General features: G+C 40.6%; 1 protein-coding gene across 1 annotated transcript in view; it reads right to left on the reverse strand.

The window, feature by feature from the left end:
* Window positions 1-23,929, reverse strand: part of LOC104277156 (guanine nucleotide exchange factor DBS-like) — a gene marked incomplete at both ends in the record, with an annotated part of 98,888 nt that overhangs the window by 9,581 nt on the left and 65,378 nt on the right. Inside the window, one exon of the mRNA XM_009873719.1 lies at window positions 475-558. Coding sequence (XP_009872021.1) covers window positions 475-558 — 84 coding nt within the window. The remainder of the gene's footprint in view (window positions 1-474; window positions 559-23,929) is intronic.

The following is a 23,929-nucleotide window of genomic DNA, read 5'->3' on the forward strand; positions in this document are numbered from 1 at the left end:
CCAAGTATTGTGAGACCACAGCACCCCCCAGTGCATCCACACCGCACTCTCCAACTTTTGGGGAGGGCTCACTCAGCTCAGAATGCTCTGGGTCAGCGTTCGAGCTGTCTCAGCTCCAAGCACTGCGGGGGCTCATCTCCCTTAGCACTTACTACAGGTGACTACATGTTCCTCTACCAGATTCATCAGTGCTTCCTTATTTATTTTCCTCTGTTTATTCTTTTATCCTATCCTCAATTCCATTCCATTAGCCTGGAAACTGAACTAATATAAAGTTCCTACTACTCTTCTAAAAAAAATTTTTATATATATATAAAAATCTTCATTTCCTAAATCCTTAAACAAGTACTAGTAGTCTATATTTTGAGTTGCTCATAAAATATTAATTTCTCCTTTAAGAGACCTCAAAAATTATGAAAGCGCAACAGGTCTAACCTGAGCAATGTGTGTAGAAGGGAACAACTATGGTCTTACCTGACAGGTAAGCAAATTGTTTCTTTAACTGGTCCTGAATATCTGCAGCATAGAGGGGAGTGATATCCTGATGCATGATTTCATCTGTGGAGGAAAAAAAAATTATTTGCATTTCAAAGTCATTTTAGGTAAAATTTCACAGGACACAGAAAAAAAAAATCATCCCTAGAACACAAACATCCAAAAAATTATCCAAGTTTTGAAAAATACATGAAAATGTTCAGAGCCTTTCAAGTGTCTGCCAAGGGCAAACTTTTCTTTGAACAGCATATTGATAAAAGAGTAATGCTGATTTGCTGACACTCACTAGTACAGCATGTCACCGAGACAAACACTGTGGAGCTAATATTCCTGAGGAGTGATGTTAAACAATGTAGTTTTTACATATCAAATTCAATATTTATTAAAACTTTTTCAACTCACACACAAAAAAAGATAAATTTGATTCCTACAGCCTGTTGTCTAGTGTTCAAATAACCCAAGGCAATAGTATTCAAGAAGGTAGGTTGGAAAAAAAAGCTTGAAAGGACATCCTCTCACTGAACACACGTCTTTGTATCTCAACTGTGAAAAGCATTGTTTAATCTTTTATCTCGGCTCTTCCACTTTAGCTCAATGACAAATATACTTCTTTCCCAAGTCTTAATTTTCTACCAGCATTTGAGCAGCGGTGTTTTCCACAGCGTATTTCCAGAAATCAAGCAGAAACCTAAGTTTCACTGACCACAACAAAGACTGCATGATAGACTTCCTTTGTTCATTAAACCACAATCTTTTTTCTTTTTTTTACAAGGAAATAAAATGTTTTAGTCTTTTGCAATTTCTAAAAATTAATTATCCTACATTTTTAGCCTCACTGAATGAAGAGGAGTGAAGGGATAAACTAGCATTTTCATTATATGATTTTGAACATTTTTTTAAAATCCAGTGTTGTATAAAGAGGTTTTGAGGTACATTGAAATGCCATTAAGACAGACTCAAATCCGACACTCAGAATTGTCAACATGCACAGGAAAAGTAAGCAAAAACCTAAAGGTGATCTGCCTTGGAGTACAAGCTGATCAAACAGAAGTAGCGCTCCGGCCCTCAAGGAATGGACTTGCTATTACTGAGATTTTTCAAATGCTCTTGAGGGGAGAGCTGCTCACTTCTATAAGCAATTCTCATGTATGTAAAATTCCAAGAACTGCAATTATTTGAGAACAGCAAAAATCCCCACTTTCAGTTACTTCTTCCAGATAAGCAACAACTCATACTGGGAAACAGAACTTCTCTGTTCTCCTTCGGCCAGTCTGGCAGAGGAAGACCTATGACCACTTTCAAGGTCACACACTGATCACTGATGCTATTTTTCTGCATCCGGTGAACTGTTGCTTGATCAGAAGACCTCTGCATACCACGCCGTCAAATCCATAAGTGGATATGTTTAACCGTTAAGTCGTATTTCACCCAGGCCTTCAGTTATGCCATCATCTTAACGTTTTTAACAGAAAACTGAACACAGATCTTCCAGAAGTCTAATCTCAGACAGCCAATTCATTTCCAGCAGAGTGGATTCTCCCCAAGGGAAAAAGGATTTTACATTCTATTTTTGCTGTCATGCTTTTTAACACAAGGAGTCCTACTGCAGCTGTGTTCAAGAAACTAAACAGCCCTGATTTTCCAAATCAGTTCCTGCAGGTGGACCCATTTACCTGAATGTAACTTACTAAAGGATCAATGCCTAATTTTGTAGTGGGAAATAGGAAAAAGGGAAAAGAATGTAATCATCTTATAATACGTCATTCTGCCTACACCCACAGGCAGAAATAATTTTATTATTGAAGCATAAGCATGTAATAAAATAGGCGTGTTTTGCATACATAAGCAAACAGGTGACACACACATTCACGCAGGCAAGGTGTTCGTAAACCAGGGAAACTCTTTATGTTTCCCTGACACATAATGATCACCACTTTCTCAGTATCCATGTGATCAATTCCATTGCAGTTCTGACTTCTGCCAGGAAAACACGTAAGTGTAGATTTGATTGCTCCAATGTTCTCTCCAATAGGAAGAGCAGCTTTTGCAAAAAGCACAGGGCAGCCCACAACCTTGCAGTCAAGCACTGTTTCACGGAAAAGACAGTATTTTCCTGCCCCTGGTTTTAAACTCGGTTTTAACTCAAATTTAAGAGAGACAGTGTGTCTGCAACATCTAGAAGCATCTTCTACGTCTCTCCCCACCACCAATACACAGCTCCCTTCTCACCTTGCTGATCTGGTTTCACAATGTTCTTTAAGAAGCAGAATATGTGTTAAGATCAGAGTCGATTTTCAATAATTTGAAACAACTGAAATAAAAAAATAGCAATACAAAACAAAGCGAGAAAATGCAATTGTGTTAAGTGCTGAGCAATCCATATCCAGCCACTTGACAGGATACACCTGAATCCAATCCAGTTCCAGCACTCCCAGAGTTAGAAACCCCTCTCCAACACCCTGTTCTCCTGTCAGAGAAGAAGCAATTGCAAGAGCTCATCACTCTGCCTCACTTCCCTTGTACTTAGCATCCCTCTGGAAAAGAGAGTTTAATTGCAGATTGTTTCAAATTAATCTGATTTCACTTTAAATTTGTCCACCATTATTTGAATATGCTGTTTCCTTAACAGGATAACGTAACAAAAGGCACACGCTCCTTACACTTGTGGACTTTGGGGAAAACCATTTCTTAGAAATATTCTTTAAATAGAAAACCTGCTACCTGCTACAATCTTCAGGGACAATTTCTAATTTGGTAAAGCAAATTAAGTGCACATTAAAATACAGAATTATTGAAATCTGGTCACTGTTTTCTAAGGAATTTTTATAGGCTCAAACTCTACTTCCACTTACATGGATTAACATTCACACAGCCTGGGATTTCTCCTGTTGTATCTTGATTGCTTTACACAACATTTTCAAAATAGAGACCTAAGACTTTGTCTGTTTTACTGTATCTAAAATTCATGGCTGAAAACAGATGCTCACACCAAAGCATGCCAGAATATCCAGTCTTTCCTGAAGAGCTCATTTAAAGAGTTTTCCAGAGCAGTCTGGTTAAAATAAAGCCCCTGGCATTTATAAACGCATGTATTGGGTTTGCCTGGCCAGATTTTGGTGACAGAGCAGCTGTAGGGGTGGCTTCTGCAAGAAGCTACTAGAAGCTTCCCCTGAGCCTGATAGAGCTGATGCCAGCCGGCTCCAAAGAGGGACTCGCTGCTGGCCAAGGCTGAGTCGATCAGTAATGACAGGAGAGGAACACCTCTGTGAAAACATATTTAAGAATCAGGGAAGAAAGGACTGCGCCACACACCAACTGGCAGAGAGACAGAGGAGTGAGAATCTGTGAAGACACTAAGGTCAGTGAAGAAGGCGGGGAGAGGATGTGCTCCAGGCGCCGGAGCAGACAGTCCCCTGTGCCATGGTGAAGCTGTCCCCCTGCAGCCCATGGGTGTGACAGGGTGTAGATGCCTCCCTGTAGCCTATAGAGGACCCCACACTGGAGCAGGTGGATGCCTGAAGGGGGCTGTGACCCTGTAGGAAGCCCACACTGGAGCAGGTTGTTGCCAGAGCCTGTAGCCCATGGAGAGAGAGAAGCCCACACCAGAGCAGGTTGGCTGGAAGGACTTCTGTGATGCAGCGGGGAACTCACGCTGGAGCAGTTTCCCCCGAAGGACTGCACCCCAGACTCACGTTGGGGTGGACTGCCCCTCGTGAGGGGACTCATGTTGGGGTAGTTTGTGACAAATTGCCCCTTGTGAGAGGACTCACGTTGGAGAAATGTGTGTGAAGGCTGTCTCCCATGAGACAGACCCCACAATGGCCCAGGGGAAGAGTGAGGAGTCCTCCCCCGGAGGAAGAACCAGCAGTGGAAACGACATCGGATGAGCTGACTGCAGCCCCATTCCCTGTCCCCCAAGTGGTGCAGGGGGGAGAGGTGGATAAACTAGGACTGGTGTTTTGCCCAGGAGGAAGGGAGGGATGGTGGTGTGTCTTTTTTTTTTAAGATCTGTTTTTTATCTCTCACTACTCTTCTCTGATTTGTTCTTTAATAAATTTAACTAATTTCCCCCAAAACAAGTCTGTTTTGCCTGTGACAGTAGATGTGGGCGACCTCTCTGTCCTTATCTCAAACCATGGTCCCTTCAATATATTTTTCTCCCCTGTCTAGCAGAGAATGAGGGGTGACAGAGTGGCTGTGTGGGCAGCTGGCCACCAGCCAGGGTCAAACCACTACAATGCATCTGGTATTGTGCATGATAACAAACAGTAAAATAAGGTTCTGTAAAGTTACTACTGCATGTATTATTATTTTATATAATAACACTAATAAAATTCAACACATATAGCTGGGAATGCATAAAGACTTTTTTCTAAGCTAACAGTTGCCAGTTCTTTGAAAATCACATTATCTAGCATTTAAATTATGAGTGTAAGAGAAGATAGAAGTGTCATCTTATTAAAGCAAAAGAATCAGTTAAATATGTGATTCCTATTTCCAAAAGCCTTTTTCTTTAAAAGTGTGAATCACAGTCTTGGGGATATATCATTCTTTAATCCAGTTTTAAATCTTGCTTTGGTAGGCCTGTCTCTATGATGGAGGAAGATGGCTTAGAGGAGCCTGACCCTGTCCCATCCAAGGCACCTGGCTAACCACATCTCATATGAAGCAGGATGACAGATTTAAGCATGAGGGCACAGAGATAACTCATGCTTGAATTACCTGGTGCCAGTAAGCCCTGAAGAAACCCAGTTCTGAAGAAACAATCAATGTCACTCAAGCTGAGAGTTTCACTACTGGTAAAAGGCTCCTCCTTCTTTTCCAATCAAACTCAAACTCGTCATCATTCGGAGTTCGCCTCACATGCTGAAGCAAGACCATTTTCACAGAAGACAAAGATGGAGAGGAGACTGAACAGATCGTACCTACATTATGTGGAAGGAAGTTTCTGGACACGATTCACGAGCCTCCCATAATGGGATTAATCCAATTCCCACTGTGCCAGTTGAAATTACACCACCCTTGGAGTAGTTCTGCATGAAATTCTACAGCCATTGTTTCACGCAACTTGAAAATCAACCTGTTTGTACGCATACGGACACAATTATGCCTCTCAGCACAATTCCCAGTAGCACCTCATAAAGAACACTACAAATCATTTCTCTTTCTCCTTATTGATGACTCAGCAAGTTTTGCCAGAAAACATGTCTGTTTCCACTATGAAACTAATGCCTTAAATTGAAGAAATAATGTCTTTTTCTCAATCAGTTTTGTTTTGCTTCTCCTCTGGAACAGCTACCCACTCAGAGAGTTGAATGCCTTTTAAATAGAGGGTCTTCATTTGAAAAATCTCTTCATTAAAGCACCCTCCCATCTGGTAATTATAAATGCAAGATAATGACTTTCAGAGCAGTCCCTTCATCTCTCTCAGCCCCAAGGCAAACCTTTCATTTCCTCATTCTTCTGTCTTCATCTTTACCCCCCAACCACCATCACTAACAGTCAGATCCTTTGTGTAGCCCCCAGAGGAGGAAAAGCCAGAGCAGCAGAGCTGGTCAAGATAGCTCTCTTCTACACTAAGCCACATGACACTAATGAGCTAGTTAAGACACCAACAGAGCTCTCCAGCTCTAAAACTGAATTTTAAAAATCACTGCTGAAGAGTGATGATGCCTGCAAGCTATGTGCTAGGTGCACTCCAGCATAACAGCCCCTCAGGCCCATGTGCTATCTGTAGCTATACTGGGCTGATGACAGGAGTTGTGCAAGTGTTCATAAACTAGGCATTAAAACCTCACCAGCTTGAAATATCTTCAGAAAGATTTCCTTTCTATTTTACTTGACTATATTGCAATCAAAACAAGGGGTCAGGAAAAGCAAGTGATTAAACCACTGGAATTCTCATGCAAAAGGCAGCTCTCTGCTGAAGTATAGTTAGGAAGGAAATTATCACCTGGGTAAAACAGTGCTCTTGCAACTTCATTTCTGCTGAGCTAACATATCTCAAGCAAGCAGGATCTACAAACTCTTCACTTCCACCACCATTCAAATGACTAGCACAGATAGAAACAAAGCAACCTAGTGCTACAGACAGCTTTGTATGGCACTGGGTGTCCAAAAAATATTTTAAATTATGCAAGGATGTAAGAATCTTATTTGTAAAAGCTTAACACCCTATAGCCAATGTATGTCTCCTGTTTCCCTTCTTAGTCAGAAAAAAGTTTCTTTTTCAGAGTCCTGATGAATAAGAGATGCTCAAGTTGACATGCTTTTTCTTTTCAGTGAATCATGCTTTATATAAGTTCTTCTTCTGCAGCATTACTAACATGAGCTCATTTTCTAGGACCGCATAGCCTATTGACACAATACACATAGAATAGCACAACTATGTGAGCCCACTGCTACAACAGTCTAGGCTGGAATCCCACACATTTTCAATGTTAAGTAAGGATTTAGTTGAGTCAAGACTTGGAAGAGGTACTCCCAAAGAAAATCTAACCTTAGAGTGATGTTCTCTCTATTACAAAACCATGCACAGTGGACAGAGGCACTTTTTGAGAGGTGTTTTTAATGATTCATGCATCAGAAGCCCTGACCATTCAGATCCTTCACAATATCCATGATATTTCTGCAGCACTTTTCATAATCCATAAGTTTTGGTAGTATTTAAATGATTCTATTGAAATTAAACTTGGCAATTTTGTTCACTTAATCATATCTGAAGCACAGTGTAATGACTTAGAAGAGTCTTAAATTCATGCCAAAATGCTGCAATCCCAGTATTTAAATACAAGGGATGGGACATGCCTCCTGAACCACCTGCATAACCCAAGTAAATTATCCTTCTTGTAATCACAATTAAAGAAGAAAAAAGTCCACCTGTTTCTTCTTTGAGATCACATGCTTGGAGTTTCGCCACAGGACTATTTACAAAACTACACGAATGGTGGCTACATTTCACATAGGTAGATTAATCATTGATCCTTCTTTCAAAAAAAATTTTTGAGGTATACAGCAAATGCAGTGCTGCTCAGCTGCCACAAGATGACAGGAGGTGTAACAGTCCCCATTTTCTTGACTAAATTATGAAATAGCTGCTCAGAAGCATACTTTGACAGCCAGCCAAGATTTTTGTTTCTTTCAAACTGTTCTCTAAATTTTTTTGATTTGGCCACTTATTATGCATGTCAAAGGATGTATTAGTCTTTGTTTTCTTCCTTCTTCTGCCTCCTCTTCTGCTGAAGTCAATAAAGTTCTCAGCCTTAGTTTCTCTAAATAATCATAGAGGCACAGACTGCATTGGGCTGGAAGGGACTTTTAAAGACCATCTAGTCCAACTCCCCTGCAGTGAGCAGGGACACCTTTAACTAGATCAGGTTGCTCAGAGCTCCATCAAGCCTGACCTTGAATGTCTCCAGAGATGGAGCCTCCACCACCTCTCTGGGCAACCTGTGCCAGTGTCTCATCACCCTCACTGTAAAAAATTTCTTTCTTGTATCTATTCTAAATCTACCCTGCTCTAGTTTAAAACCATTGCCCCTCATCCCGTTGTTAGAAACCTCAAAGCACAATGTCAGAGGAAATATAATTCTCTCAATTCCCTGTATGGTAAATGCACACACAGGATAGCAGGAGTGCTAAAAAGCAGAGCACCTTCCTCTTCTGCTTCATCACTCACACCTCAACATATACTTTGTAGCCTCCCAGCTTCTCAGTGATCAGCATTAAGTTTGAATATGGCTTAGGAGAGTAATCCAATGCAAGGTGATATGTAACCGGAAGAGATGTCACAATTGTTGCAAGAAATCTGAAAGTGTTATCAGTTACAGCCTCTAATGTGTTTTGCCATGCTTTTTAGCTCCATACAGTGTTTAAGAGCACCTAATCTGTCTCGGTGAGAAAAAGATGTTCTTTGTGCCATTTCAGGTCATGGTAATTACTACCTTCCCAAACTGAGAAGGGAAACTTTGAATCAAGCCACACAGCCATGCTATAATGTAACTTTTTGTCAGCCCCAAAGAGGATTTAAAGGGCAGTAACGCCATCACATGGACTTAGCATCCAGATGCAAAAATTCACCCGGTGCATATGACATGCTCTTACTTCTGCAACAATAAAATTCCTCTCATCCTCTTTCCAAGAGGTCCTCAAAAAAGCCAAAGAAATTTTATTTGTCTACTGGTAAGCACTTTTCAGTTCTTGCAGGATAGTTTCAGACTGCTAGGAACCATGGTCCAAAACAGGATGCTTAACAAATGCTGAGTGTATAGTATGAAAATATTTCTAGGGTATTAGATATACTTAGTTACCAATAAGAAGCAGATTTGGCAAAAAGCAAAGATTGTTCTGCTGTTTTTCTTTTTTAAATGGAGAAATACTAGATACAGCCTGAACAAAAAAATGTTCCCCTAGCAAGCACTCAAGTGATAAGGGGGTGACTGACCCAGATGTGTCTTATTTAGTACTTTGGCAAGCAAGCCTCCTCAGAGTAACAAAAATGTTAGATTTTGCCAACTGCATTTAATAAGATATAATGCTCTGAGAAAAATTATCATGGGAATTTTGCTTTCTAAGTACTAAAGCAAAGAAGGGAAAGTCTTAGAAATACGGGAAATAGAAAGATCAACTCTGAACAGAAGAACTACATGCAAATTATAGGACTCATCTTCAGTGTGACTAAAACTACTGATGCAACCACATAGCTTAAGTACATATGCTATAGTGGGCATCATTTCAGGCAACCAAACTAAAGATTCTTTTCCACTGAAACCACCTTCTTTCAACCTTCCTCGGCAGAGAAGTACACATCTCAAAGCATGTCCCAAAAATTTGACTGAGAAGTCAACACGCACACGACCAGCTGCATGAATACTTGGCAATTCCACTTAATGAAATGCTATTTTTGTGTGATATTTTGGAAGCAACAGAGGTTTTCATACAATGTGTGGTTTTAGTCTTGATCTGAAAATCAAAATCACTTTTATGAAACAGTGAAGTGGTAAAATCTAATTGCTTATTGTATACATCTATTCTGGAGAGAAGTTATACTTATTTTACTGAAGGAGGATTACCAATATGCACTGGTAAAGTACAAGCCTGCACAGCACACTGATTGAAACACTGGAAATGGGACTTCATTTTATTCACAGCATTAGGCTGCAGCACGAAGAACTGTGAGGTTGTCACAAAATGGTTTGGGCTGAAAGTGACCTTCAAAGATCATCTGGTTCCAACTCCGCTGCCATGGGCAGGGACATCTCCCACTAGACCCGGCTGCTCCAAGCCCCATCCAGCCTGGCCTTGGACACTTCCAGGGAGGGGGCTTCCACAGCTTCTCTGGGCAACCTGTTCCAGGGTCTCACCACCCTTATGACAAAATAAATAAAAAATTCTTCCTTGTGTGCAATTTAAATCTACCCTCTTTCACTTTAAAACCAATGCTACTCGTTCTGCCACTTTAGGCCCTGGGAAAGTCTTTCTTGAATTTTATCATTTCAACCACTTGGAGGATGGCTAGAATAACTTCTAATGAACAATGTATTTTATGGTACTCTGACACAAGAACACTTTTCCATAGAACTGCAGATCTATAAACTCACATTTTGAAAAGGGGTGTGCAGCACTTCATGGGCATGAGAGAGAAAGAAGAGCTAAACGTTTACCAAATGGCTTATATGAGGTGACTACTGGTTTTCATCTACAACACATTTACTTGCAGCTGTTCGTAAACATCCCAATTTCTGGGACTCTGACTACAGATGACTTACCAAGAAGGAGTTGCTGAGATCATAACCAAACTGGCTGCCCCACCTTACCAGATGACAGACTTGTTAACAAAGTATCTCCTGAAGTACCATGGCTTACTGGGCAATACCATTAAAAAGGTGAAACCCATCACAGGTCTCTCTGAAGCACTGCTAATTTTAACTGCTTCAAGTAATACAGAGGCAGGAAATGGCCTAGTATCTCTCAGAGGCAGCTGAAGAGTCCTTTAATGCAAGACAGTCAGGTCTGCTGCTCACATCCTGTATTTTTCAGGCAGCGTGCTAGAGGTTTGGCAGCAGCCTCCCCTCCTTTGCTTTACAGACTCCCATTTTCACTCTTTTAGGTCGGAAATTAAGCATGCATTCATTATCCAATCTAAGAATTTGGCATGTGGCTAATGTAATGACTAATCAAGTTCTGCTAAATAAAGCTCGGGCCCTGTAAGAAAGGAGTTATTTTTGATGGAAACTGACTGCGCAAAACAAATCATCAAATATATAATTCACTGGATTTATTTCAGTGTCTTATCTACAAAAATTAAATCTGTTTCAGTAGTCCAACAGCATAACTAGATGTTACCTCTATTTTGAAAGGTTGTTTTGTTAGACTTGGAGTTCAAAGACGGACATCTATCTCTTAAAATCTGCCCTTTTTAGCATATTGGGAAATTACTTAAGCTTCCTGGAACAACAACAACAAAAAAATCCCATTTTGTGTGTGCCAAGCACAAAGTAAATAGGTATTAAAAAATTTACCACTTGCTGATTAACTGAAGCCAGTCCATAAATCTTTCAAGAAAGAAAATCCTTGCTTAGGACTTAAAACTAACAAAGCCCTGTCATGTTCAAAGTGAGAAGTGAACAGATGCATCACCTATTCTAAACTAGATGACCTCCACAATTTTTCTCACCTAACTGAGCATAAAAATAGAAAACAAGACTAAGTACAGCAGAGTCAAACTTTGTTTGCTACAGTTTCACAGGCTCCGTGGAATGAAGGTTTATAAAAGCCAAGGTCCTTAAAAAGAAAGTGGAAGAGCCAGTCTCTCATGGTTCAAAAGCTTTGCGTCACCTGCACAAACTAAATGCAGTAGGGCTGTAAGTTGAAGAGAAAAGTAATGTAAATGAAAAAAAGTTCTGAATATCCAATGCTTAGAGAAGTGCCTGAGACAGGGCATCTATTAAAGCACTTGAGGAAACAAACATGTAAAGGTCCCTTCACTTCAAGGTACCATGGTAATAACGAGACGCAGAATCTCTCATATGCTGTGTGCAATGAAGATGCTGAAGAGCAAACTTGGACCTTGAATTTCCCTGGTGGTGGGTACTCTCATCTGAAGTGTCATTTGACATCACTGGACAGTCTGCTTCTTTGACACTGAAGGCAGGCTAAAATAAACAAACAAAATGCCAAATAAAAAAACCAAAAACACATTGGTGGTTTTAAAATGGGGATTTACTTTCAAAAATATGGCCCTTGGTCTCAAGAAGCATCAGATTTCAGTGACACTGTTGAGGGGCTCTGCAGAAGTTTGCAGTGTTTATTTTAATTTCTAAAGGACAACAACGCTTACTAGAATGGAATGAATGTCTTTACTAAACTTTGCACAGCAAAGTGATGAGAGGCAACAGTCAGACACTGCAGCACAGGAAATTCCAGCTGAATGCAAGGGAAAAGTTTCACCATGAGAAGAGTCAAGCACTGAAACTTCTCTCTCTCTCTCCTAGAGAGGCTGAGAGATCTATCTCCACCCTTGGAGATACACAAAACTCAGGTGGACAAATTTCTGAGAAACCTGCTTAACTTCACTTTGCTTGGAGGAAGAGGTAGGACTAGGCAGCATCCAAGGGACTCTTTCAGCCTAAGTTTTTCCATAATTCTGAAAGAATTCCCTGGTGAGAAGTCCCCAAGAGCACCTCACAATCTTGGAAAGAAAAATTTCCAACATGGCTATCACAGTCTTATAACAAATGACCACAATCTAAATTTTGTGCTAAATTCAGTATATTGGTTTTAAAAATGAATACAAAAAAAGGCTAAAATTTAGTTATGTTGACACACTTGCTGAATCTCAGGCTAATAAAACCTGTCAACAACCATATATTACATGGTACATCAATTTTCTGGAAAACAAGAGAAAACTAAGGCAATAGCTTTTCCAAAAGAAAGAAGAAAAATCACAGAGCCACGATGAAGTAACTGCTTTCTAAAAAAATCCAGCCAATAACTCATTTCGTAAGAACTGTTCACAACTCTCCAGAACGGTCTTGCCTTGACAACTTACAGCTCTGCACGTTGCTCCAAGAAAATCACATCAAACCTGTCTCATAGGCAAAGAAGCAGGGTACTGACTTGCCTTGCTTTCCTCTGACAAAGCTTTGGCACATTGTAATGCCGAGATGTAGCGTATGGTGACAACTCATTCACTGCACCAAAAGACTCCCAAGTGCTGTGCCCAACTCCAGCAGCTGAAAGGAGCCCACCAACATTGCAAATGAGGCTGAGGCAGTCAGATTTTAAGAATACTCCCCTCAGAGGGGTAACAGTTTCAAACTGAAAGAGGGAAGACAGAGATATTTTTTTCTGTGGGGGTGGTGAGACACTGGAACAGGCTGCCTGGGGAAGTTGTGAATGCTCTCTCCCTGGAAGTGTCCAAGGCCAGGCTGGATGGGGCTTGGAGCACCCTAGTGGGAGGTGTCCCTGCCCATGGCAGGGAGGCTGGAACTAGAAGACCTTTAAGGCCCCTTCCAACCCAAACCATTCTGTGATTCTATGAACACACCAAAGACCTCTGCTGGGACTCCAGTCATCCTCTTTCCACATTTCCCCTGCCTACTAAAAAGGTAGGGGAGCCTCCACAAAGAATTCTCCATAAGATTCTGACCCTTGAAGACAGCCTGCTAACTCCTGGGGATCCATACACAGGCATTGCTGGCTCCACACTGTGCTGCTGCAACACCCAAATTGTACCCAAAAGCTACAGGACAGGAGGTGCTTTCATCCACATTTGGATGTTGAAAACTAGAACCAGCACTGCTCACGACTACCTGCACAGACTTTAAGCATCCGTATCCCAAAACCATCCTCTCTTTTCAGTTTTTCCATCCTTTTTGCCATTTCCCTACCCTAACTCTCATTTATGGACTGACAAAGGAATTCCCCAAGAAGACATTGTTTTCCTTGTAAATTTTCATAGGAGTGAGAATGGAAAGATAACTGAGACCTCTCCTTCACTCTCGCTTCCCCTCCTCTGCTCACAGGACAAAAAAAAATACCCGACAGAGCACTTAGGAGGAAGAGGAAAGAACAGTGCTGTGAGAAGAGACAACCTTTCTGCCCACTTCAAATACAAAATCTTTCCACAGTTCCACATGCAGGAGTGACCTGTGGCACATGGAACATGCCCACAAGAAGCGGTGGCAGTCAACAGATGAAAATCAAGCCATGGCAGTTTCTAACAACAGCAGCCCTGATCACTTATTTCTCAATTATGAAATAAAATTAAACACCTCTATTTTAAACTTGGCAGCTTACACAAACAGTCCTGGTATGGTCACATATGCACTACCATGATTTGATGCAAAACGTTCCCTGGTTCTGCAGTTTAAAATAGACATTCCCTCTTCTGTACAATAATCAGCTGTTTTCTAAATCCAGCCCTCCCCTCTCAGCACTGACGAAAGATGCACATAATAACCAAAAGTTACTCGGACTGATTAATCCCTCCACCCAATCCTTCTGGCTAGCCTCACCTTTCTTAAATCTTTCATCCATTTCTCCCAAGCAGCATGCCTTTCAGTAATACCTCTAGAAGCATGGAGCACTACTGAGCAGCTGAGCACTCAGACTCACATGTTGATAATTTAATTAGTAACACTAATTAAAGATTAGGAAGAAGAACCATCCTCTAGTTAGAAGATCCACCCTTTACATACCTTTTTCATTTAAATATGACATTTCGAAAGCAACAATGCTGGAAGGTTAGACACCAGTCCATGCACTCAGTGCTCTTTCTCTGGTCCTCCTCTGCAGCAGTCACGCATACCAAAAGCAGAAAACAGAACTGGAAATGTGAATTCAATCACCAGAATAAGGAAGCAATTTTTGCTTGTCCCTATTCCACAAAACATGCTTTCAGTTTTGCAAGGGACTGTAGCTGCACTATTAACAGCAAATAATATCGCCACTATTTCATTATATCTTAACAGAAACAACATTCCTATAGAAACCTCTGACTGAAGGAATTTAAGAACTAATGCATTTTAGATTAACCCTCCCACACCAACAAACTGGGGATTCCAAACCATCCTGCAAAAGAAACTATGCTTTCACCATACCTCAGATACGGATCATAAAAAATTATCTATCTGATATTTACAGAAAATTAAAACCCACTGTAATTCAGGAACAGGAGGGCAGCTCTCTGAAACAGCAAATTCTCCTTGTAAGCTTTAGCAGTGGCTCTGATCACCATAATCACTGCGTGAGTGAATCCTGAACAAAGTATCTTCCGTGTAAAATACAGGAATAGACTTAGTGGATTTATCTCACATACAGAGAAATACATCTGCAAATAAAAGGATACACTGCAAATTTACACAAGGACAGAGCACACACATACCCATAAATTGTATTTATATATGAATGTACACAAAAAGAGTGCAACTTCTGCCTTTGTACTAGAACACATTTCCTCAGTAGGCTAATGTTAGCTGACAGAGATCCTGCCTGACCTGCAATCAAGTAACTAAGAAAAGTGGAATAACTAGACACACCTGTGCTTTTCTTCAGAAGAAGCCACAATTCAGCAATATCTTTGCAGAGCAAGGAGATCAAGCTTAAGGTCATGTTGCTTCTAATCGATTTAGTGCAAAATAGTTCCGCAGACAGTGACCTACTTATCTGTGAGCCCGTCTTCAGTGCAAAATGAGAGCGCAAAACTCCATCTTTCAGTTAAAGCCAAGCCACGGGGGACACAATACCCTTCTTCAAATTACATGCAGAGCAACTGTGCCTGTCAGGAGGCTCAGAGGTCCTCTGAAAGGCTAGCTGCTTGTTGGTTACTTACTGCTTCTTCTCTTCCTGCATAAAGTGCTGGCATACATTAGACACGTCTGCTTTAAATGTGAACCCATAGACTGTTCAAATATTGTCAGAGTAAGACTGCATTATAAAATTAATCTTAAGAGTGCCTTGTCAAGAACGTTCCTTTAAGAGCTCTAGTTTTAACAAATGATTATCCTGTAGATCCATTTTCATCATCATTTTCTGTTCCCCCATCTTTTCTCCACACAGGGAAATTAACTGCCCAAGAGGCAGATGCCATTTTCCAGTGAGCCTTTGGTTAGAAAGCCTGTGGTTAGAAAGTTTCCCAAAAATGGTGGTAATTCTATCAAACACCTGTTCCCTATGAAGGAGCATACCCAAAGCAGCAGGAACCCCCCAAAGAATGTGTATTTCAACTTCTAGTCATGTTAGTAGAATATGCAGAAATTTCATTAGTAAGGAAGCAGGAAATAAGGCAACAGATAATAACATCAACTATAACCAAAATATGCTATATTATCTTTCAGACACGAATGCTCAGGCATCCTGCTTTACTTGATCCTTTAAAGTAATTGTCCAGTGACGGACTACCTGTTAATTAATACACTTGAGATTAGTCACTGGCAGTTCAGTCTCTTTTAACACAAAGAAGGAACCAATGAGTGGGAGTGACAGCAACAACCATACAAAAACAAATGGATTGTTTTTGCTCACTTCACAGGGTTATAAGAGCCCTTTCCCAACAAGAGGGGTCAAGGAAAGAGGACAATGAGGATAAAAATCTTGGATTGATGGTTACATCTGCTTACAAAATCCCATTTGCAGATGGGCAAAGCTCTTGTTTCTACTTCAGCACTCTCAGCTATCAACCAACCCCATACACACAAACCTAAATAAATCCAGGTCACCCACAGACCACACCAGAGGTTATTTTCTGAAATGTCCCACATTGGTGTTGTCACCACTCACCTGCTATGGGGCAGGAAGTGTTGATAATCCCAAATAAGGCAGCTACACCATAATAAATCTGCCACCTAAACAGGCAGCTCTATTCAGTGCACAGCATTAAAATGTGACCTGAAGAATACAACTGAGGTAATTCTGCTGTTTCATTTTGGGCCCATTACACTTTGTATTATGTCAAAATACAAGAGTTTCCTAAGGAGTATCAGATGGTTTTAATTAAAGGTAGATTTAAAAGAAACAACACTCCTCAGAAACGTCTTCCTTAACTGTTCTGTATTTCACGAGGTCATTACTACCACACTGGATTTTGAAGAGAGTTCAAAAATAGTGAATGAGTCTTCATGCTGCTCCTACAAGCCATGTAAATATTCACACATGTGAAAGTTGAGACGGACTTCATGACCTCTCTTGGATCAGGTAACAGCATCTGTTGCAATGTCAGAAACAGGATCTACGTCTCGGCTCTAAGCCCGTACTCCCTCTTTTCCAGGACTGTCACCTAACCGGCTTGGTCGAGGTGCGTGCTGCTAGATCCGTATCTTGATTTGTAGTCCTCAGACAAGGATGACAATTCACTGTATTTTAGTTCTAGCTTCTGCGCTACAATGTGGCTCCAGGAAGAAGCCTCAGAGTAGCTAGAAATACAATATACCATATGCAAGGACACACATTGATACTAACTTCTTACTTAACAGCACCAAGCTGGTCTCAAATATTTGCTACTTGGAGTCCTCAGCAATATGTTTGGCTGACTAGATATGACTGTTAGTAGTAACAGAGGTTTGCTGTCACCTGTAACACAGCATGCTGAAAGCCTAACTCCTGTGATCCGAAGTTTTATGCAACGATAAGGCAGGCATCAGAGCGATTTCCAAGTACAGAAAGAGAGGTAAAGGAAGTTTTGTGGCCTTCCTTCAGAAATAAAAACCAAGTCGAAGAGGAACTACACCCTTCTCAGAAAGGTTTCACCCTTACCTACATTCATTCAGTAAGATACAGGAATCTGATTCTTGGGCAAACTGGCTACTTCCTTAAGTAAAACACAAAAAACATTAATGTAAAAGAGGAGAAAGAACCACCTACAGTGTGTTGGCTGTACTTGGTCTCATTGTCAAGATACAGAAGAAGTATAAACCCTTCTATTAATCAACACCACCTGTTCCAGAGTCCCCTCATGTTGTACATAATGTGGACAATCACCTCTCAACAGATTTGAGAGCAGAAGAAATGGCAGAATAAGTCATTCAGGTGAAAACCAAGTACTAGTTTAAAAATAATTTAATTTCTCTGATCAGTGCAACATATGCAACTAATATCCATCCTACAGGCTCTCACTTAGCTTCCTTTTTCCCAGCCTTCAAACCTCCGAAGCCCACAATTACATAACTCAAGTTCTAATAAATACCATAGCTAAGAGCACCAAAATACAGCCTTGTTTGTTTCAACCTCACTGACCTTCAATATTAACCAACTAGACAAACCTTCACCTCGCACGTTCAGGAACAGGAGTGCCCACAGACTGAACAGCACACGTGAAGAAATGCTGCAGAGAGCTCAGTCTGTGCGATACAGGAGACTCTGAGCCTGCTTCTGCTGTGCTGGAGGGAGAGGAGCTCACAGAGTGTGTCTCTGGGAAAACTTGCCTCAGCCGCCCAGCTAAACAGTATTTCAGGCAAAGGTGGCCTTGTTTTTTTCCCTCTAGCAGTTCCATTCTGCACAGAAAGCTTAAAATTTCACTGGGTTAGAGACACTACAAGCTCCACTCGTGTGGAGAAAAAGAGAGGCCCAGCCAGTAACCAAATGCCTTTTTATTTTAGCGCTCTATTTTGGATTATATGCACGGGGGAAACATTTGCTATAATAATACCTCATCTCCTTGCGGTGCGCTTCAGAGAACAGCAGTAAGAAAAGCCAAATGAGTAGAAGCACAAAATCCTTCCCTGCTCTTCATGATCCTGCTTTAAACACAATCAGAGAGAGAAACTGTGGGATGTGGGCACGCATGTTAGCAACAAGACTTAAAGGCAGATTTAAGCTCTACTAAAACACACAGGAGCAGAAGCCCTCTGGAGAAAAATCTGTGTGGGCACATGTGGATATATTTTTAAACACCAGGAAATTCTTTTCTACTCTGCTCACCCTCTGCGCTCGGGTTAAGCTCTCCCTGCCACCTCAGCATGGGCTGTGAGCGACGTGCTCCAGCCCACGGAGCAGAGGAAGATGCTGTGGGAGAAGCTGTTAAAGGATGCAGGCAAAGTCAATCGAGGGTAAAAGACTGCATCATCTCGGTTTTACAAAACCCAAAGAAGGAACTCGTGACCATGGCTTAATATTCAAGATACTGTACCTGCTTAATGAAGCACGTGCAACCATGCAGCATGTGAATGACAATATTCATGATAAATGATATTGAAGTTTGGCAAGTTCAACATTAGAATATAATTATTAAATGAATTTTTCCTTCAGGGGTGCAGTATGTAGCACTTTGTGGGATTCAGTATGGCAAAAGCTATCCTTATAGGATCATCTTTAGCATAATGTAAGTGAATACTCTCTAAAAAAAACCTAGCAAAACACACAACTCACTCCTGTAACCACAGATTTTATAACTGGGTGAGCTTTTGAAGACACGCAATTTGATGCATCACCTGTTGCCATCTAGTTTAGCACACCAGGTAAAGCCCTATTCATTTTCTCCTTCTAATTTTTTTTATGCTTTTTTCAAAGAACCAATGCAAAAAAGTTTCATTCTTTTTAAAAAGTCATCAAGCATTCAAAATTACCTATTCCATCTGGTTTACATCAAAAGATTGCAAAGCATTAAAATGAGTTTATATATACATTATACATACACACATAAATATATGTTTATATAAATCTATTATACAAAGCAGCTTATTAATTCTCCACAAAACTAACCCATTTTGAAACTGGCTTGTAAGTTTTCAGATGCTAAGTCATGAAGAAAGGTGCCTGAATCACATCCAAACCCAAGTTTAAGCAAGCACACAAAAAAACTTGTGGTCACAAAGCAAGCAGTAGTAACATCTGCCATCCATGAAGACAGATACTCCATGAACATAGGCACGCTGGTCATACCAATAGTTGCTGGAGTACTTAAAAGTAAAGGATGCAGTTCGATTAATAGGATGAACCCTGCAATATCTTTTAAAAAGATATTGCCAGGAAGAAACATAAAAAAGCTGCTGAGAAATTACATCCTGAAAATATACTTTGCACTGTAAGACAATAATTAACTTCAAAGCTTTGAAGACTACACATCCTTTGCACCAGGTTGGCCAGAAAGTAAAACAAAAAGCAGAAGAACAATAATTTTTAAGGAAGTGTAACGCCCTGTCAAGGATGGCATGTCTCCAACTTCATGACTACACTTAGGAGGTTCCTCCCAAAATCATGACACAAGCCTGGCCACTGAATGCAGTTACTACACATTTGTTTCAATTTCTAATTTAAAAATTGTATCTTCGTGGTGTTTTGCAAACTGAATCAGTTTGTATTTTTCCATTTACGTGTCTTTTCTAAACAAGCTCCCCTACAAATATATCACCATAGGCCTCTCCTTCACTGCGCTGGATTTACCAAGGTTTCTCACCTCAGAGAGACACAAAAACTGGACTTTTCTTCAGTTCAAACTTAACCATGCAGGAGACAGTAGTAAAACACTTTACCCTGCAGTATTTAGTGACAGTTCCGTCTGTCCACAGCTGCAAAAACCCACCAAGAAATGGCTGTGACCTTTTTAACTTCCCAAACAGCAGCAGCACCCTGTACAACAGTGCAGTGAAACGTGGCTACTCGACTGCAAGAGGTGAGGAAGAAAGAGGACCTGGCTCTGCACTGAAGCTGCCTGCACTGCTATTCAAAACTCAGGAGCTGGGAGATTGTAATCTGAAAAGAATTGAAAACCGTAATTAAAAGTGGAAAGCAAATCAGCAGTGATGTTAGATACAAGGTAGGACTAAAATTCAGGAAAATCAAGAGGATGAGATCTATTTTTATAGCAGCAGTGGGTTAAAGGAGAAAATGGAGGAGATAAGAAAAAGAAATGGATGTGGAATTCAGTGGCAGCAGAAAGGAGAAGCCAACAGTGAGTAATGAGAACAGAAACACATGATGAAAGCCTCACAGGCATTAAACTCAGGAAAATCAGGTTAATTTTGTATTCTGAAACATATATATTAACAAGAACATTACTCCAGATTGCAAGGAAAACCAACAGGGACCACCAAAACAAATGAAGTGTCATGCCACAATCGCAATTATATTTTAAGTCAAAATATAACATAAAACAGTAGGAAACTCTTTCTGTGACTCTAAAATTATACAGATTTTTTTAGATTAACAAGATATTCAGGAAGCAGAAAAGCTTGCAGGTCAAAAGTTGTGGGAGAATTGGTTCCAATGAAAATATCGGATATGATACCGATAAACACAGGTAAAGGCTGAAAAACTATTTATTACAAAGAAAGGAAAGGAAAAGACCATCTGCAGAAATCACCATTTCCCAAAATGTGGAAAGAGCAAACAAGCCAGAGTGGAGAGAAGAGAAACCTGCTTTTTATCCAAGATAAATTTAAGAGACAGAAAACATTCATTCTATCACATCTTTAAAATAATCAGCTGCAGTGGGTTTGAACAAATTAATTATGACATTTCAATACTAGAGGATCATTCATAGTTTCAAATGAAATAAAAAAATCTGGCTATTAGATCACCTTGGTTTCCTGCCATTTTAGATCAATGAGCACAGGCAAAGCCCTTCAGCGCTGGCCATCAACTTTCAGTCTTACACTGCATAAATCGAACTCACGTTATTGGAAAGAGACATGTGAAAATGGTCAAACCCACATAGCAGATAGGATAAAAACACCACTGGCTTCTTAACAGCTTTTTACTTTTCAATCTCGTTTTGATTTTGACTGTTTGCAATTTTGTGGAAAAGGCCTGCATGCTGCAACAAGCTGCCTGTGGCCATGCAACCCACCAAGCCCCCACACATGGGAGAAGCATGGAAAAATGCAAGCAAGTACATGAAGCAATCCTCAAAGCTCATCATTCCCTCCACTTACAGCTTCCAAAAAAAAAGCATCCCAACTTCTCCCATCACCAATCCTTTCACCCTCCTGGGCTTCAACAAGGTCCAGAGTTTCCTCAAGAAAAGAAGAGACTTATCAGAGAGTAACCAAAGCTCAATTTCCACCGATCAAAGAGAAAAAAGAGCAGAAAACACACTTAGATCTGCTTCTTCTGGAGAGCCTACTCGGAGAACTGCTTCAGGTTCTTGACAGAAATTCACTTCCTTCCAAGAAGGAAAATCTCACTGCAACAAGAGAACAAAATTCCACTGGTTGCCCTCAGTGGAAAGACATGAGATACAACCACATCTCACCCTTTTATTTTGTAGATATAAGACTTCTAAGAAAACATTACTATATCATTAAAAAGGCAGTGATCCCTTTAACAAAGAACTTTTATATTTAGAAAAAAAACCCCACACAACAAACAAATAACCCTGCAAAGAACTGTTGTAACATACATAAACAACTGTAGCACAGCAGCTGCAACTGTGTCCTGTTTCCAGTCTCTGGGAAGCAAACAGGAAACATAGACCCTTACCTGATTGAAAAAGCAGCCAGTCCCTAAGATTTCAATCAACCTAAAGCAACAGATATTTTCCTTCTTTTCCAGTTTCCTGGGATGCTTCCTGGCCCATTCAGGATAGCAGTATGGAGACCAGGCTTTTTAATAGCAGCCTTACTTTAATTTTCCACATTAAATATTGCTACTTGCCCTATTACTGTATTTACTTTAGGCCTAGGTGTGACAGCTCAGGCAGGGTTGTGGATTCAAACAACAAAACCACTCCTCTGACAAGGGTGGTTTATTAGCACTAGCCTCCCACTTCAGAAGGCAGGATTTTTCAGCATTCTGCAAAAGACTTCATACTATTTTGAGATGAGCAGTAACAAAAATAGATGCACCAGCCATGCAAGAGATGTAATCATGCAAACCTTTAGCTAACAAGGAGGAAAGACCTACAAAAACTAGCAACCCACCACATCAACCTCCTAACCTCCTTGGATAAGGGGTTTGCAATTAAGAGAAAGGAAAACTTGGTGAGTCCCCCCCTTTTGCAGCCCTAGGTTAACACCTCAACCCCAAAAAGCTTTTTGAAATAGTTTTCTATTTCTTTTCCTTCCCATAAGAGGAAAGAAGATGTAAAGAAGGATGAAATGAAGGCCAAAGAGCAAATTCCACTTGTTCTGACACATGCAGCAGCTGAACTAACGCCCATGAATCTCACAGGAGTAAGAGACACCCGACACACAAACTCTAGTCGTTCTTTCTGCTCTTCCTCTTGCTGCCTCTAAATGCAAAAAATGCATTTAGTTTCCACCAGCTCCTGCCTCACAAGGTATGTACCTGATTAGTTCAACATAGTTTTAACTTGGCCCTTACCCTTGAATTTGCATTAAGCTAAAAAGCACAGGTCAAGCGCATCAAAGGGCATTTTTTGTACTTCCCTACGCTAAGGTCTCATCTCGCAGCCAATCTTTGAAGTATTTAACAATGTCTTTTTAACAGGACAGCTTTTATGTCCTTTGCCAAACGCCTCCATCTCCCCTTACTCAAACACGGAGCATCCTGTGACTGCTGCTGTTTTGATCCCACTCTACAGCAGTTTAGCCAATGCTGAAAACACACACATCTTTTCAGGACACCAACACCCAATACTGAGGATAACAAATAGAGATACCTAGTCAATTCAAAGGACCAGCAAAGAACCAAAGGCACTGCTTAGACATAGAGAGCAATGGCAAAGTAATATTAAGAGTATTCCCACATCCCAATGAGGATTAATTTGCTGTAGCACATTTTGGAGGAAAACTTAAGGGCAAGAAAAGGGATTTTTTTTAAGAAATATCTTGTACAGGCTTCTTTAGGGCACTTGAGGAAGTAAGATGTAGCGAGGTCTCAAGTATTTAAATTTTTTTCATCCTTGAGATTCTGGAAATGTTTAACAGCAGCCCTCAAGTTTTTTCTTCCTCAGAATTTCTTTTCTTGCACCATAAACAAATTTAATGCAGCTTATATATAAGGTGTATTCAAGTCCCTACTGTTACTCACATATAATTCCTTGGAGCAGAAAAAAAAAAATCCACATCATCTTTTCAATTTCCCTATTCTATTAACTAGTGAAGGAAACAGCAGCTCAGCTACAAATAAGAAAAGAGCATGTAAGTACACTAATTTCCACAAACCAACATCACAACTCCATCATGTTACATGTTTTTTTCTTCACACATGAAGAAAGAAGCTCTCACCCTACCTGAGTGGAAGGAAAAGACTTGCAGCTCTATCATCAGCTTGCCCAAAAAAGCAGCACACATCCATCTGGCACGTCCTGGCAGCTGAAGGGTATTCAGCTTCAACTAGCCCAGCTGGGGCAGATTTGCAGGCATTTAAGGATTCACAGGTGCAGCCACCAGCAGTTGGCTGACAAAGTGCTTGTGCAAACACTCCTTTCGCAAGCAGGTCTTCAGATCAACCGCGGTGCTATAAACCAGTCACCAAGGTTTCTCCTGAAGCCTGAACGCTGAGAAATGGACTCAGATCTAACGTGAGCCTGCTCCCA

This window comes from Apaloderma vittatum, unplaced genomic scaffold (assembly GCF_000703405.1).
Source record: "Apaloderma vittatum isolate BGI_N311 unplaced genomic scaffold, ASM70340v1 scaffold1197, whole genome shotgun sequence".
In the NCBI taxonomy this organism is placed as follows: Eukaryota; Metazoa; Chordata; class Aves; order Trogoniformes; family Trogonidae; genus Apaloderma; species Apaloderma vittatum.